A 16000-nucleotide genomic window follows, 5' to 3' on the forward strand; every position below is an offset into this window, starting at 1 on the left:
GGGGGATCTCATTTGTCAGTGAGCTAGAGACATATATTGCAGTTAGCTCTTTATGTTTTTGTGTGTACAAACTGCTCTCCCTTCCATCATCAAAAATGTACAAACAGATATTTTGAGACGATATATGAGAAGCCCAAGCGCTGATAATCCTATGTCTGATCTCGTATCAACAGACAATGTATTCCTATCTATTCTCAATTATATAGTCTGTCGTTCACCAACCTGGGAGATACACCCTGTACTGAGGTGGACAAAGCAATGCATCCAACATCAGCATCCGGCTGAATATCCCCAAGATACAGTTTCGTACCTCGCAAGTTTCTCGACCATGCATCCGAAGACCATGTCGAAGATCCAGTCACACCTTCCGTCTTATTTTGCAAATATCGTTGATTGGCCACAACATGTAGGGTTGACAATGAGCTCCTCAAAATTTGAGGCCACCCTTGCCCTAATAGTTTGCGATTGTTCTCCAGATCTTCTAGGGTGCTCAGGTGGTAAACTGATTTTGTATGCTCCGTACTTTGGAATCACTTAAGAGGCTATGGAGTATCCATGATTCAGCTTTTGTGCCTAATTACCCCTTTTATATGGTTTCAGCTCGACGGGCTTTATCCCTGGATGCCACAATCTCGATTGAACACCCACCTTTGGAATCCACCCACTCTTGGAATTCTATACCGTAGTTTGGCTGGTTGTTGTACGAAGTACCGAGTACAGAGCTGAGAGACTGGTTATGATACGCGATGAAAATACGCGATGAAAATACGCGATGAAAATACGCGATGAAAATGTGCGATGTATCTGTAGAAGGATTCAATCTACACTGAAGGGGAGGGATACATGAATCCAACGAGGATATCAAAATGATCATCTCTTCCCCGATTGGATCAACACTGCCTATTCGAGCTCTGGGGCCGCATTCGGATCAGGATACATGAACATAGATCTGAGTCCCAAAAATTAGCAAGATTAGATGCATTCACGGGTTCAACGCATTTTTATCTTTGGTGTCAATCACCAATCGATGTTGTGACTAATCCTGTATGCTCATTGAATTACTTGGTTTAATGGATACGCCCTGCAGCAGTGCACATGGGAGTGGAGACAAGTCAGAGAAATTTGGTGAGTAAAATATTGATAGGGCTATTCATCTTCGACCATGATCCTGATACGCATCTTCCAAACAAAAGGCACAAATACATAGGGCCTAGGAACACTGTAGAGGGTGTTGTACTCGGCATCCACGCCCGGGCGGGTTACCTCCATGTAGGCGGCGGGTTAGGCCAATGATGACTAATGACATATTAGTGAACGGCCTCGGACCCGGCGCTGTAGATCCTGTTTCTTGGGATATTTTATGAGCATCGAACAGTTCATAAGATGGTGTCTTCATAGTCTTGTGTACTCGCGGCCGGGGGGAATTACTTTGTTGGAACGCTGCGGCAGTCCACAGCGGCATTGGCTCTATGGATGTCCATCACTCAGCCGGCGGGTCAACCGGGGAAAGGTACAGTCGATGACGTTGATGACTGCGATCAAGATATGATGAAAGTGACCACTCGATCCCCAGGAACCGAATTCCCGAATCTTGCTGTGGTACTCACAAAATATAAATATTTTTTTATGTTCCCTGAATCCAATTACTTGCTAGCAACACATTGCATCGCATAGCATATACTCCATCAGCATGGCAACCCGCCATGATTCTTACGGGAGTAGCTCTAGTGAAAGTGAAAGTGGAAGAGAAGGCCTCAGTACAATTGAGACACGACCCGATCGCCGCTTATCGGAGCTCAATTCCTCCCGATCAGGGAACTTTGACCGTCGCCAAAGCCACCTCAATGAGGTCGAGTTAGAGCGAATCGAGACCTCTAGACTTCAGCACCGCTCTACCGTCGGCTCTGGGGTTGGACTCACACCGCGGGACCAGTGGCTCCCACTCGGAGCTGGCAAGCCCCATCCTCCAGATCTCCCAGACCCGGAACAATACATTGTGGAGTTCAACGATGCAGATGATCCCTTGCACCCTCAGAACTGGTCTTTAGCACGCAAGATCACGATCTCCGTGGTGCTAGCCTACACCACTTTCGTGGCATCTTTTGCTAGTGCCATTTACTCTTCCGGAGTTGGCGCAATCAGCGCCAACTTCAACATCAGCACGGAAGTCGCCATCCTCGGCGTGACCCTGTATGTCCTGGGATTTGCTTCGGGGCCGACGGTTTGGGCACCGGCCAGCGAGCTGATTGGTAGAAGATGGCCAATTTGCATTGGCATGTTTGGATACTCCCTGTTCACGATTGCGACGGCGACCAGTAAAGATGTCCAGACTCTGATGTTGACCCGATTCTTCGCCGGTTTCTTTTCTGCTAGTCCGATCGCCATTGTTCCTGCCGTGTACGCGGACATCTATAATAATCAAACGCGCGGTGTGGCTATCGCAATGTTCGCCATGGCTGTATTCGTGGGACCGTTCGCTTCTCCGTTCACTGGCGGCTTCATCACCATGTCGTATCTGGGATGGAGGTGGACTATGTACATCTCGTCTATCATGGGTTGGCTGGCCACTGGTCTGTGTCTTGTATTCTTGAAAGAAACATATGCCCCCGCTGTGCTCGTGGAAAAAGCAGCAATCCTGCGACGCCAAACACATAATTGGGGAATCCGTGCCAGACAAGAAGAAATCGAGCTGGATTGGGGTGAGCTTCTCACGAACAACTTCAGTCGGCCGTTCCGTATGCTTTTCACTGAGCCGATTGTTTTCCTGGTCAGTCATCATCACATGTTCCCAATTGTAATAAGCTAACTTGTCTTGCAGATCTCCCTGTGGATGAGTTTCGTATATGGATTGATGTACGCGCTGCTCAGTGCCTACCCCGTTGTATTCCAGGGCATCCACGGAATGAACCTTGGTGTTGGAGCTCTTCCATTCATCGGGTTGATCATCGGCGAGTTCTTAGCCGGTGCATATACCATGTACGACCAGAAAGCGTATCTCAAGAAGTTAGCTGCGAACAACAACATCCCTGTCCCGGAATGGCGACTGCCCCCCGCCATCTTGGGCGGTCTGTGCTTCTGTGTTGGGTTGTTCTGGTATGGCTGGACTGGATGGACAAAATCAATCCATTGGATGGCTCCCACCGCCAGCGGAGTGGTGACGGGCTTTGGTATCTATGTCATTTTCCTGCAGTGCTTCAATTACCTGATTGACTCATACCTGACATTGTAAGTCGATTACCCTTTGTGTCACTGTGGTTGACTATACTGACCTCCAACCTAGTGCTGCGTCTGTGTTTGCTGCAAATACCATCATCCGATCAGCGGTGGGAGCTGCATTCCCCTTGTTCTCAAAACAAATGTTCCTCAATTTAGGTGTGCAGTGGGCTGGCACACTGCTTGGATGTCTCGCGCTCATTATGGTGCCAATCCCACTGGCATTCATCAAATGGGGACCCGCCTTGCGTAGGAGGTCTAAATTCGCTCCCATGATGGAGATTCCCTCTGTCGCAGATTCGGAGAAAAGATTGAGGGCCTCTGTCTAGAAATGGCTTCGTTCTCATCTTGCATACATGCATTACTTTCCCTGTTACTAATATCCATATGCGCGTCATCCCGATGTTACCCGTGGACCCCCTTTAATCGTGCATTACATGTATGTATTATCAATGTCCCTTCTCTGCTTGAAAGAGGGAGGGACGTTTGTCCCGACGGCCTACCGTCTGCATATATATACCGGGCATACAATTGATATTATATGAACAAAATGAATGGCATGTCTCTAATAGTTGACGTTGGGATGTTCTCACCTTTCCCTGTTGCTAGATCGCGCACACGCGAGATAAGGGGCGTCTTATCGGGTTTAGGCTACCGAGTACGGAGTACGGAGTACATCGTTTAGCCCCTATTGATGGGGTCCCCATCGGTACGCAGTACATGCACGTGCTATTGGAAGTGCTTTTGCAGGTGCTGTAACCGCTTGGATACGAACTTGTGGAAAAGGCTTGATTCGTGTCTGACGAACGTATCAGCGGGTGAGATACCAGATCTTCCTCTGATAACATAGAATCGGAATCTGCCGACGCTGCAGCTACCCCAGGGTTCTGAGGAAGTGATATTCTCCAGACCTCTGTGCACTACATAAAGGCCATGTTATGTCATCGGCCTTCTCCGGCCCCGTTATCAACCTCAACTCCACGAGCCAATTGTGATAAGATCGAGCTCGTGAGGGCGGCACCCTCGGGGTCTTGGCGGTGCAGGGATTTACATTGCACATTGTCGAGATAGATTAAGAGGACACTCTGTAATGTCTGCTTTCGAGAGCGTTGTGGCTGTGAGATGGATGAGTCACGCGATTCACCTGACATGGCATCTTTTTCAGTTTTTTCTTCGAGTTGCCGAGCTACGAGCCATGGACCAGACTACAGTCGGCAAGTGGCCAGCCAATGAGAACATCATCGCGGCTTGTTTCGGGACGCCAAGCCGGGCTACTCGAGAGCGATAGCAAATGGAGGCGAATTTTTTTTTTCTTGCTGACTTCTTATCAGTGTATGGTTGGCCGAGGCCGTTCGCCCATTTCTTCCTTTTCCAACTCCTACTGTAGTCCCATCTTTAAATACCGCGTCTGACGACAGCGAATCACCCTGTATACACCCCGCACAGGACGTGTTACACACTCTCACAATGGGTTTCAAGGGTTTCAACGACTGGATCGATAAAACCAACTTGCGGGTTGCCCGCAGTCCCGTGGGGACATGGTTTCGTCTGGATGGCTCCGGACATGTAAGTCATGCTATTACAATGTGTGATATCGCAATGTTAGTGCATGGGGGACTAACGGTCGTATAGCCTCGAGAGAGGAAGGGTAGTTACTTCTTCACTGAAATTCGCGCCGGCCTCGCCACCTTTTTCGCCATGGCATACATCATCTCCGTGAACAGCAACATTACCTCGCTGACCGGTGGTACCTGCGTCTGCCCCCCGGAGGACATGGGAGATTACTGCGCAACCAATGCCGAATACGCTCTGTGCACGCAAGAAGTCAATCGTGATCTCGTTACCGCCACCGCCGCTATCGCCGCTCTGTCAACCTTCTGCATGGGATTGTTCGCTAACTTGCCCATTGCGCTTGCACCTGGAATGGGTCTGAACGCTTACTTCGCTTACACTGTTGTTGGACCCCGTGGTTCCGGCATGGTTCCCTACTCGACAGCCCTGACGGCGGTTTTCGTCGAGGGATGGGTATTCCTGGGCTTGACATTCATCGGTATGCGACAGTGGCTGGCACGTGCGTTGCCTGCCTCTATCAAACTCGCAACGGGTGTCGGTATCGGTCTTTATCTTTCATTGATCGGTTTGACCTACAGTGCCGGTATTGGATTAGTTCAGGGTGGCAGAGATACTCCTATGGAGTTGGCTGGTTGTCCCGATGGCAGTTTCGATGAGTTGACTGGTCTTTGCTTGAGCAGCGAGAAGATGCGCAGTGCTACAATGTGGATTGGTATCTTCTGTGGTGGTATCCTGACCGCTATGCTGATGATGTACCGCGTGAAGGGTGCCGTTATTATCGGCATTCTGTTGGTTTCTATCATCTCTTGGCCTCGCACTACCCCCGTCACCTACTTCCCTTACACCGATCTTGGAACCAGCAAGTTTGATTTCTTCAAGCAAGTTGTCACTTTCCATCCCATCAAGCATACTTTACTGGCCCAAGATTGGGATATCTCCGGTAAGGGTGGCGAATTCGGACTTGCTTTCATCACTTTCTTGGTAAGTCGCAAAGTTTTTATCTGACGGGAAAAACACCAATACTAATATACCCGCAGTATGTCGATATTCTGGATACCACCGGTACAATGTACTCCATGGCCCGATTCGCCGGTGTGATCGACGAGGAGACCCAAGATTTCGAGGGCAGCGCCATTGCCTACATGGTTGACGCGATTTGCATCTCAATCGGAGCCCTGTTCGGAAGTCCCCCCGTCACAGCATTCGTCGAGTCCGGCGCCGGAATTTCCGAAGGAGGAAAGACTGGTCTGACATCCTGTGTCACCGGTTTCGCCTTCTTTATTGCTGTGTTCTTCGCGCCGATCTTTGCTTCCATTCCCCCTTGGGCCACGGGTTGCACGCTCGTGATCGTCGGTGCTATGATGGCCAAGGCTGCCCAGGACATCAACTGGCGTTACTACGGCGATGCCATCCCTGCTTTCCTTACCATGGCCGTCATGCCGTTCACATACAGTATCGCCTACGGCCTGATCGCTGGTATCACCAGCTACATCACCCTGAACGGTATCGCCTGGATCCTTGAGAAAGTCAGCGGCGGACGTATCGTTCCCCCCAACAAGGACGAGTCAGATCCTTGGTCTTGGAAGCTCAAGGGTGGATTCCTTCCCCCTGGGTTAACCGTGCTGCTCACGGAAAGCCCAATTTCTGGAAAGCCGATGAGGAATATGCCGAGGAGCATGTCGCCTCTGGCGAAGCCCTTTCCTTCTCTTCCTCTTCCGAGGATCGTGCGGTCAATGAGAAAACCCATGACCCTACAGAGGCGCGACCCGTGAAGGCGGATTAGGATTTTCACAGCGGAGTTTCAAAAATATTGGAGTGTTTTTTATTTGCATGGCATTATAGCGGTTATGTTCATTTTGTATATTTTTTTCGATGTTAACTGATTTACTATCCACACCTGACCTCCTTCAGAGGTGTTTTACATGCCCGGGAATGAACATATTGTTTTAATACCACACAACTATATTTCTACTTAGAGATGACATCCGCCCTTTGTCGGATTACCTTGTATCCAGTTAGCCTCGGGCCTAGAATATAGTAGGGCTGATGCTTGGGGTCTGGCAGCCCTTCTAATTCGTTCCATAGCGACTTGTCTATGTCCATCCGGTCCCTCGCTATATTGAATTGCACGTACAAGAAACAACATGGTGATGCAGTATAGGTACATCATGTCTCAGTCCTTGCATCTTAAAACAGTTCCCATAACCTTCAATGGTCCCTCGCAAATAGGTCACATCCTTGTATCAGTATAAATGCCCAAACCCATCCCAAAGTACAAGCTCACCGTCACAACTCGCATTCAACTCTTCTTTGTCTCCCCGGTCAGTACTAAGAAGGTCAAATCTACTAATGACCAGGTATAGACACCCCCCGGTCTCTTTCAATAACCCCTCACTTCCATCCTCGATTCCCTACTAAACCCCCTCTTCAAGCTTCCCAAGTCTCCTATATTCAAACCCCTCAGATCAAAGAAACCCCCAGAATGTCCGAAATCCACGGCCCCTGCAACCCCGCATTCAACCGCATCCGCGACCTCCTCCAAGAAAGAAAAACCTCCGGAAAAGAAGTCGGCGTCTCGATCTGCGTCAACATCAACGGCTAAGACATCCTCGACATCTGGGGCGGGCACGCCGACGCCGCCACAACCCGCCCCTGGGAAAAAGACACCGTCTGCATCGTCTGGTCGTGCAGCAAGATCGTCACCGCGCTGGCAGCCCTAATCCTCGTCGACCGCGGGCTCCTCGACGTCGAAGAACGAGTCTCAACGTACTGGCCTGAATTCGGCGTCAACGGCAAAGAAGACACACGAGTCTGGCATCTGCTCAGTCACTCCTCCGGCGTGCCGCAATGGGAGAAACCAGTTACGCTGGATTTCGTGTATGACACGAAAGCCGCGACGGAGATGCTTGCTGGACAGGCGCCGTGGTATAAGGCCGGCGAGGTATCTGCGTACCAGCTTGTTGCGCATGGGCATCTGATTGGCGAGCTTGTACGACGGGTTAGTGGGAAGTCGTTGACGGAGTTTATTGCGGATGAAATTGCTGCGCCGTTGGGTGCGGATTTCACTCTAGGACTTCCTGAGGAGGACTGGCCTCGCGCGGCGGATGTTATTGATCCCCCTCCGATTCGTCTGCCTGGGGATTTGGATCCGGAGAGTGTGGCTGTACGGACATATTCGAATCTCGGGACGAAGCCTCAGGATTCTCAGACTCCTGGGTTCCGGCGGACTGAGGTTGGCGGGTTGAATGGGTTTAGCAATGCGCGGGGGTTGGCCCGGATTGGCTCTATCATGTCCCTAAATGGGACTGTTGATGGGAAGCGGTATCTTGGGGCTAAGACTGTTGAGCAGGTTCTTCAGGAGCGGGTCAGTGGTTTTGATTTGGTTTTGCTCATGAATTTGCGATTTGGGCTGGGGCTTGGGTTGCCCGTTCCGGATAGTATTCCTTTCGTTCCTGAGGGGAGGATTTGCTTCTGGGGTGGTTGGGGTGGGTCGTTTGTGGTGATGGATCTTGATCGTCGGATGACGATTGCTTGTACTATGAACAAGATGGGAGCGGGGATTTTGGGGAGTGATAATGCCAAGGCTTACATTGATGCGATTTATGAGATTGTGTCGGATAAAGGGGTTTCTGCTTCGCTCTGATCGATTTTGTGGGGGCTGTCTATATATTCTTTCTGCACAAACTGAACACTAAGACACATACTGAGCACTAAGAAACACTGTGGAGTTATGAAGTCGTTGATTGTAACATATTTCAATTTGTAAATTCAAAGCCAACCCTTCCATTCACGTACCAAAAGTCAAGTTTACGACAGCTCCGCCATTGGTTATATGGATTTCTTGACCTTAGAAACCTGCTTGCTACCAGTCTCGGCAAACACCAGCTCATCCCTCTCCCACATCAGCTCCACCGCCGCGGCCGCGGGGCTAGTGAACACAGTCAAAAGCGCAACTTTGAGAAGCAGGCTCGGCCAGGAGACAGTTTTGAGCAGCTGGTAGTGAGCGACTACGTACAAGGACAAAGCCCAAACCAAAACACCCGTAGTACCAATCGTATAATCCCACCGGAGGAAGACATGGAGACCCACACCGACATCATCAACTGTTAGTCCAGACCAGGGCAAATGAAGAGCGAAAACCTTCGCCGGGTGGAGTGATTCCACAAAATGGCCTTGGAACATATTCGGCGCTATCACAGTTGCCAGAGAGACAATCCATGCTACGAGATGTGTCAGAGACGCATTGGCAAATGCAAAAGCGTAGACCCAGCGCAAGCTAGATCTCGACGCCCACTCGTTTTCCGAGATGAACGGAGACAGAAGGTAAAAGCCCGCGGTGCTCAGGATCGACACATACGCGGGCCAGGGCTGCCAGATGGCGATTGCAATCTGCCTCATGTCTAGGGAAATGACGGAGGGAGCGGGCAAGGACATTGCCACGGTCGGCCCCATGAATCCGATGATAAATGTCAAGGGGAGAATGGCGAGAACTGCTCGAGGGACGCGGATGTTATCTGCATTAGGGCGACGGGCAGTAATTGAGGAACCAAGCTGAAGACCACAAGTCAATGGAATACCGAATGCAAAGGTGAGAAGCTGAGCGATGAGGCCGAATACCATCGGGCTAAATCCGTCAGTTAGGATCATGCTACTATGGTCGGCGAGAATGTCATACTAAGCAGCGATCGTCCCGGCATTGCCCTTTCTCCAAGATTCCAAAACAATCAGGGTCCATGTTGCGCCGAAAGTACCAGTGAACGCAATGCCGTGCAGCAAAAGACCAGGATTCGAGCCGTCGAGTGTAGGATAGAAGAATGTAACCAGCAGGGCCAGCATATTATCTACCACCTCGATCCCCGTGTACACCGTTCGCAGAGGCGCATCCACGGTGGGAAGTTTGCCGGATTCAATACACTTGTGGCCCAGCGCATCGAGCCCATTAATCCAGGAAAAGTAGAAAATGGCGTAGAACACCGATGCGCTCAGGGAAAACAGTATGAACCTCATGATGCAGCTAATACCCGGTGTAACGGATGGCCTTGCGCAGTTGATTCAAAAGGCAAGCTGACAGAGGCCGTAGAATTTATCAACACGATGATGCACGCCAAGTCCCCTGGTAATGTGTGAGACCGAGGCCCTGCAGGGGGGAACAGCTTGTCCAGAGTAACCGATTTCCGGTCGTTTCTTCACATGCGCAATGAGATGCGGGGGACTGGGGGAAAAGGGGTGAGCATCGTGCATGCCTGAAGTGGTTTAGCGTGGGTTTTCATAGGGGATCAACGTATCAGCTCTAATATCCACTGATATAGGAGTAGAAGATGAGAATGTTCTCAATACTTGTTAGCCATTCGTCCGAGCGAGTTGGTGGGGAGAGTGATATAGCAGTGAGGAGTCTAGATGGCTGCACTGTCGAATAATATATGTTGGCGAAAAGGTCGGATAAAAGACGAAGTTGATGAAGTAACAGATATCTGTGTTGGCCATCGACCTGATCATACATGTTGCCATAGTCGTACTATTTGTTAACAGGGGCTTGGAGTTAGTCGCCTGGAATGTCAGGCCCCACACGCCCTATGTTGGCCCCTCTCCCAATCAACATCCACTTCATGCACCATGGCTGTGTCATTGCCCTTCGATACCCTGCTACAGATATTCTCTTACCTGCCAAATGACGTGATATCGTGCGCGTGTGTCTGCCGAGACTGGCAAATCGCCGCCGAGACATTCACTTTCTCCAACATCCACGTCAACTCGGCCAACGTCCACGACTTGCGTCGGATAGTCTCGGCCTCTCCTTGCAACTGGCGGGCTCGATATGTCCGACACATCTATTTCAAGATTATTCTTCTGGATTATGATGTCGCCGCCCGTGCCCATTTGGAGAATCAAGAGGATCGTGATGGCAATAACAACGCCTTCACGCAATCGATAAGCTCTCTATTCGAGATCTTGAGCTCATGGCCCTATGACGAACGGTCCCAGGTCTCGCTGGAAATCTATGCTCGTTCCCCAAGTGATTGGAGAGCAGAGCCAAACTGGAAAGAACGTCACACGCGGCACAGAACGGGCTGTCTATTCCCAGAAAAGGACCTTCTAGACCTCCGGTATCAAAGTTCCTATCTGCAGCTAACGGAGGCGAAACACCTATCTAAGCCCAAGTGTATCACTGCAATCGATATAAGTGGATATTATCCCTATCGCAATATCGCACCGGGGGCTGTATCTGAGATGATCGCTCATCTCCCCAGACTACAATATACCGATGTCAAGCTTTCCGACAGTGAGGCAATGGACACTCTGCTACGAGATAGTCTTCGCGATGGTAAGTTGCGCCAGCACTTTCCTGTCACGCTTACTCATGATTCGTAGACCATCGATTGTGCTGACAGGGAGAATAGATTTTACTACATCCAATTGGTCAGCCACCCTGCGGCATCTGGGCCTCGTATATGAGGCAAAGCCAAATTTTACCGATACTCCCCCGTCACCGCAGAGATCAAAACCAGGCAATGATTGTCTTTGCCTTGCTTTGCATCAGCTATCACAGCAATTGGAAACGCTCAGCTTAGACAAACTCATGATTGGGCCCGAATTGTTCTGGCCAGAGGACGCGAATAAATCCGCACCTTATTGGCCGAATCTGACGAACTTGTTCATGAGCTATACATTTGTTTCCACGTCCGGAGCCTGGTTCTTTGAACAGCGTCCCGAGTCGGAAGATAGCCCTTCCCTTGGCTCTGGCTCGTCGGATATCTCAAACGGACTTCCCCGTTGGAGCTGGCTTCCAACTAAATACCTGGATAAATTATATCTAGCTGCTGGACGCGCTGCTCAACATATGCCGCGACTTAATGGAATGGGGCTCGAGGCCAAATTGCCTCATGGGCTTCTCCATGATTTCGTCTACGTTGCAAACGTGGGCAGTGCACGGTGGTCAATCGATTCGAAGTTTGATATTTCGACAGAAGTTGAAGACACCTGGAACGCTGCAGCCCGGTCTCATGGAAATGATCAGATATCCATTGAGGTTACAAATAGCGGTACTGTGGATAGTGATGATGGTGATATTTAAGATCGAGTGACAATGAAATATGTTCTTTTCTATCCATATTGTGATGGTTGGTTCTCAAAGTATAATTATTTTAGTTCTAAAAATAGCACAATTGAAATCTGTCCAACGACCCCGGAAATTAAGAACGTTAATCCCATTGGATGAAACAGTTTCAAGTACAACGATCTGAATCCACATTCCACTTCATCCATACATCTTGCTATGGAAATGTAGTCAGGGATTCGTAATCGAGTTGAACAGGCGCAAGCGACTCGTAAAGAACGAATTTCAAAAGGCGCATCATATCGGCAGGGAGAGTCTTGCTGTATTCAGTATCACCGCTTTGATGGACGGACCTTTCTACAATTTTTGGGGTATCTGCCTTGATTTGAAAAGGGATAGGAATTACTGGCTTATAGCAAATGTATGCAATTCGCATGGGAACCTTTGCAGATTGACTTGCATGTCCTTGAAACTACGTTTATACTTGGAAACATAGTTCTCGTTATGAAAAGATTGTAGCATCAGAATCAAGCCACGGTTCGTATCTAGTCATTGTACGAGCCATCATAGTCTGTCTTCCACTGGAACACGAACCTACAGTCCTAGATACAGCCAGCTTACGCTGCGTCCTGTATATTCTCAGCACAGCAAGTGTAAAGTGGCAAATATTATCAACACATGCGTGGATGGAATAGAAATCTATGAAATCTGGTATATATGGAACATCAAAGCAAGAGGGGGATCGACCCCAACTTGCAATCGAAGCTCTACTTGGACTATCGCTTTGCGATATTGACAATTACGGGATCGAACCTCTTTCGGAACTTCCCCTATGCCGTCAGGTCAAGCATATATGACAGTGTCAGACTTATCCCTGGATGTGTTGATGAAGTTAGCCACAAGGAGAAATGTAGGCGTAAGATGAAGCTCAATGTGAGGTGATAATGAAAAGGGACTAGGAGTGGTAGAGTAAGTATAAATGGGAAGTTATTATCCCGATATTCGCATACGTGAGTATATCACTTCCTACATAAAGTAATCGTGAGAGACTCGAGAGGCTGGATCTTATCAACGTCCACTCGATCCTGATTTCTACCCTAATGCTAACGGTACACAATTCGATGACACGGGATTCTCCCGGGAGGACATGGTCCAAGGATTATCGTCATGGGCCTTGGTTTGTTTATGTAGAATGATCGAGAATACAAGGAAGCTAGTTATCAGTTTTCACTCACTTTGCACTCTATCCTTCTGAGTAATTCGGCGGTGAACTCGCAATTAGAAGCTTCAATTCACTCTAAGCTCCATCAAAGTTCCGGTAGAGCATCGTAATGCTCGCAAAAGCCATTATTTATAGAGGAAGGTGAAACGGACAACCAATCAACAGGCCAATTGGCAGTTGATTGGCTTTGTGCAGGACGGGCCGGGCAGACGCTAGTCCCCGTTGAGCGGGCTTGGATGGGGGCACACGTGACACCGTTAGCGCCCCTGGTGGAGAATCACCTGATGCCTAACGGGCGTTGACCGCCCAAGCCTACCTAAACAGACAAATAATTTTCCCCACCATAGCTTCCCCATCTCAACCCCCCCCAGCTTGGAAACTCGTACTTCGTATTTCATTTCCAACTCGAATGTTGACAGCCTGCACCGAATTAACTCGGATTGTGGGACTGGCACATGCCGTCCCGGTACCTCCTACAAGATGCTGCGGGATTCTGATATAGATTCCCTGAACGGGCATCTAGCGTCCTTATCACGAGAGCAACAGAAGCAACATGACAACCTGCAAGACCTTCTCGCTCAGTTTAAGAGCTTGCTAGACGACTACAGCTCACTCAAAAGTGACTATGAAGAGGTTAAAGAAGGCCGGGAGAAATACAAACGACAAGCCCGTGGCCAGGTACGAGTTGACAAGCTTCCAGATGGTCTGAGAGCTGCGACCCTGACTGTCAACTAGGACCGTAACCCTTTCGTCCTTGTCCTCGTAGATGGAGATGGGTATCTGGTGAGTCTGTATTGAGTCAATCTGCAATCAATTAACTAACCCACCACATTAGTTCAAAGAGCATTTCCTGAAGAACGGCAGCGAAGGCGGCATTAAGGCAGCCCGCGAGCTTAGTGACTCCGTCAAGGAACTTATGCATTCGACCATGGGAATGCAAGCAGAGCAGTGTCGCATCATGGTTCGTGTCTATGCGAACGTTCTCGGTTTGTCGAAGGCGTTAGCTCGCGCTGGACTTATGGGCCACGAAGCTCGATCAATGTCACCATTTACCTCTTCCTTTACCCGTGCCCAAGAGCTCTTCGATTACGTTGATGCTGCAGAGAAGAAGGAAGGCAGCGACTTCAAAATCCGAGGTAATTAGTTCCCGAGAATTGTTGGCGGTTCATTGTCCTGATCTGTATTCTCCAATCTAGAAATGTTCCGTCTCTTTGTGGACCTCAACCAATGCCGACATATTTATTTCGCCGGCTGCCACGACACTGGATACGGCTCTCTGCTGACGCCCTATAGAGGCAGAGGTGACCGTATCACCCTCATCAAAGCCGCTGGTTTCCATCGTGAATTTGAGGCTCTAGATCTGCCTATCAGAGAATTGCCTTCGGTCTTCATGTCTACACCCCTAGCTAACAGCAAGCCGCCAACAGGCCCGGCTGCGGCCTCGGTTGCGAAATTCAATGGTGGAAACGGCATACACCATATTTCTAATGGCTCGAATGGTGCAAATGCACTTAAGCCCGTCTGCAAGCACTTCCAAAAGGTATTTAACAACGACTATATAGTTCTATCGCTAGTCAAACAATGACTGACATCGATCTAGGGTATCTGCAAGTTTGGCAACGGTTGCAATAAACAACATGTCATGCCGAACCAATCACTGAATCACCCGCCGTCGTCTAAACACTCAGGTGATTCACCTAAACTGCTATGGTCTTCTCCCACAGTTGTGGGTCGCTCCGAAGATTTTCTAAGATCGATGCTCCCTCTGCCGAGCATCAAAACGGAGGAGTTCATTCCAGTTAATAAAGATGGAGAGCGTATCGACCCATACTATCCTCACCCGTCACCCGAAGCTTTCGAGGAATACCACGCTCGGGCGAAGGAACACAAGGTCTGCAATAGCTACCATCTATCTGGAGAATGCGGTGACATGAGCTGTCTCTATGACCATAGCGATGTCTCTAATGTGATCGTTGATGTTCTGCGGTACATGCTCCTCCAACACCCCTGCACCCGGGCCGGGGCTTGTCGGTCAATCAAATGCTACATGGGTCACCTATGCCAGAAGCCCGGATGCAAGGCCGTGAAGAGCTGGCAATGTCGATTCAATCACAATGCTCATACACTTGACCTCCAAACTGCACGATGGGACGTGCCAAGTGACCAGAGCGAGATTGACCAATGGTCGGTCAGCGACGTCTCTATTGGGAGACGATCATCACCTCCTCTCTCATTCTAGTGGATTCGTCCCTCGCGAAGATTAAAGACTTCGCAATCCACGCCTACGGACACTCTCTTACCAGGAATGTCTTCGTATGTGCGACAAAGTCCGCAACTACAAGAAAGGTTGCTAGACAAAACAATGGGTGGCTAGCGCTAAACAAAGACAAAAGACACATTTAAGAAGGTCATCTTGATGGGCTAGAAAGAATAGTTCGAGACATAATTTTCTATGTGAAGTTCAACTCTGTATCCATAGTTGCTCTTTGCTGGTTTATTTTCAATTCCTACACCGGGTGATCTCATATGGTAAACATCTCGACACATACTGAACCTTTATTCTGACAGTCCTTACATTTTATCTACTCAATCTTATTATCTGCATCTACGTCCTCTTTGTAAGAAGCCAACTATTCTTCTAATTTGAGCTCCAGATCTGCGATGCTGGACGCCATCTTTAAAGCAAGGCTCCCGAGATTCCAGATGAGAGAACATGTGAGGTTAAGCATAAGGAATAGCTTCAAAGATCAGCTCATCTGTATGCTATCTTTCCATCAAAGACCAAGTTGTTGAAAGCTTTGCATTGCCAAATCCCTAGTTCTAGTCTTGGGGCTACCAGGTTGCCCAAGTGGCATTGATGACCTATAAATGCTTAATTCCAATCAGCCACGCCATGCAAACAGTAGGAAAACACGGAAAACACTTCTTGTCCCATGAAA

General features: G+C 49.2%; 7 protein-coding genes across 7 annotated transcripts; 5 read left to right on the forward strand and 2 right to left on the reverse strand.

The window, feature by feature from the left end:
* Nucleotides 1–1690: 1690 nt before the first annotated feature.
* Nucleotides 1691–3542, forward strand: N7457_004100 (MFS transporter; the record flags this gene model as incomplete). The annotated part of the gene is made up of 3 exons (XM_057175145.1): nt 1691–2767; nt 2819–3225; nt 3281–3542. The coding sequence occupies 3 exons, from the start codon at nt 1691–1693 to the stop codon at nt 3540–3542; spliced, it is 1746 nt and encodes a 581-aa protein (XP_057032192.1).
* A 612-nt stretch (nt 3543–4154) lies between these two features.
* N7457_004101 (uncharacterized protein) lies at nt 4155–4364 on the reverse strand (the record flags this gene model as incomplete). The annotated part of the gene is made up of 1 exon (XM_057175146.1): nt 4155–4364. One exon carries the CDS (start codon nt 4362–4364, stop codon nt 4155–4157), a length of 210 nt encoding a protein of 69 aa, XP_057032193.1.
* Nucleotides 4365–4680: 316 nt separating this feature from the next.
* Nucleotides 4681–6557, forward strand: N7457_004102 (NCS2 family permease; the record flags this gene model as incomplete). The annotated part of the gene is made up of 3 exons (XM_057175147.1): nt 4681–4779; nt 4846–5766; nt 5823–6557. 3 exons carry the CDS (start codon nt 4681–4683, stop codon nt 6555–6557), a joined length of 1755 nt encoding a protein of 584 aa, XP_057032194.1.
* Nucleotides 6558–7267: 710 nt separating this feature from the next.
* On the forward strand, nt 7268–8428 carry N7457_004103 (serine hydrolase domain-containing protein; the record flags this gene model as incomplete). The annotated part of the gene is made up of 2 exons (XM_057175148.1): nt 7268–7351; nt 7481–8428. The coding sequence occupies 2 exons, from the start codon at nt 7268–7270 to the stop codon at nt 8426–8428; spliced, it is 1032 nt and encodes a 343-aa protein (XP_057032195.1).
* A 185-nt stretch (nt 8429–8613) lies between these two features.
* Nucleotides 8614–9792, reverse strand: N7457_004104 (uncharacterized protein; the record flags this gene model as incomplete). The annotated part of the gene is made up of 2 exons (XM_057175149.1): nt 8614–9409; nt 9461–9792. 2 exons carry the CDS (start codon nt 9790–9792, stop codon nt 8614–8616), a joined length of 1128 nt encoding a protein of 375 aa, XP_057032196.1.
* A 606-nt stretch (nt 9793–10398) lies between these two features.
* N7457_004105 (uncharacterized protein) lies at nt 10399–11857 on the forward strand (the record flags this gene model as incomplete). Its single annotated transcript, XM_057175150.1, has 2 exons — nt 10399–11107; nt 11184–11857. 2 exons carry the CDS (start codon nt 10399–10401, stop codon nt 11855–11857), a joined length of 1383 nt encoding a protein of 460 aa, XP_057032197.1.
* A 1684-nt stretch (nt 11858–13541) lies between these two features.
* On the forward strand, nt 13542–15300 carry N7457_004106 (Zinc finger CCCH-type; the record flags this gene model as incomplete). Its single annotated transcript, XM_057175151.1, has 5 exons — nt 13542–13739; nt 13797–13844; nt 13897–14197; nt 14258–14601; nt 14662–15300. The coding sequence occupies 5 exons, from the start codon at nt 13542–13544 to the stop codon at nt 15298–15300; spliced, it is 1530 nt and encodes a 509-aa protein (XP_057032198.1).
* Between the last annotated feature and the right edge of the window lie 700 nt (nt 15301–16000).

This window comes from Penicillium paradoxum (genome assembly GCF_028828445.1).
Source record: "Penicillium paradoxum strain IBT 22861 chromosome Unknown utg000004l_segment0_segment0, whole genome shotgun sequence".
Lineage (NCBI taxonomy): Eukaryota > Fungi > Ascomycota > Eurotiomycetes > Eurotiales > Aspergillaceae > Penicillium > Penicillium paradoxum.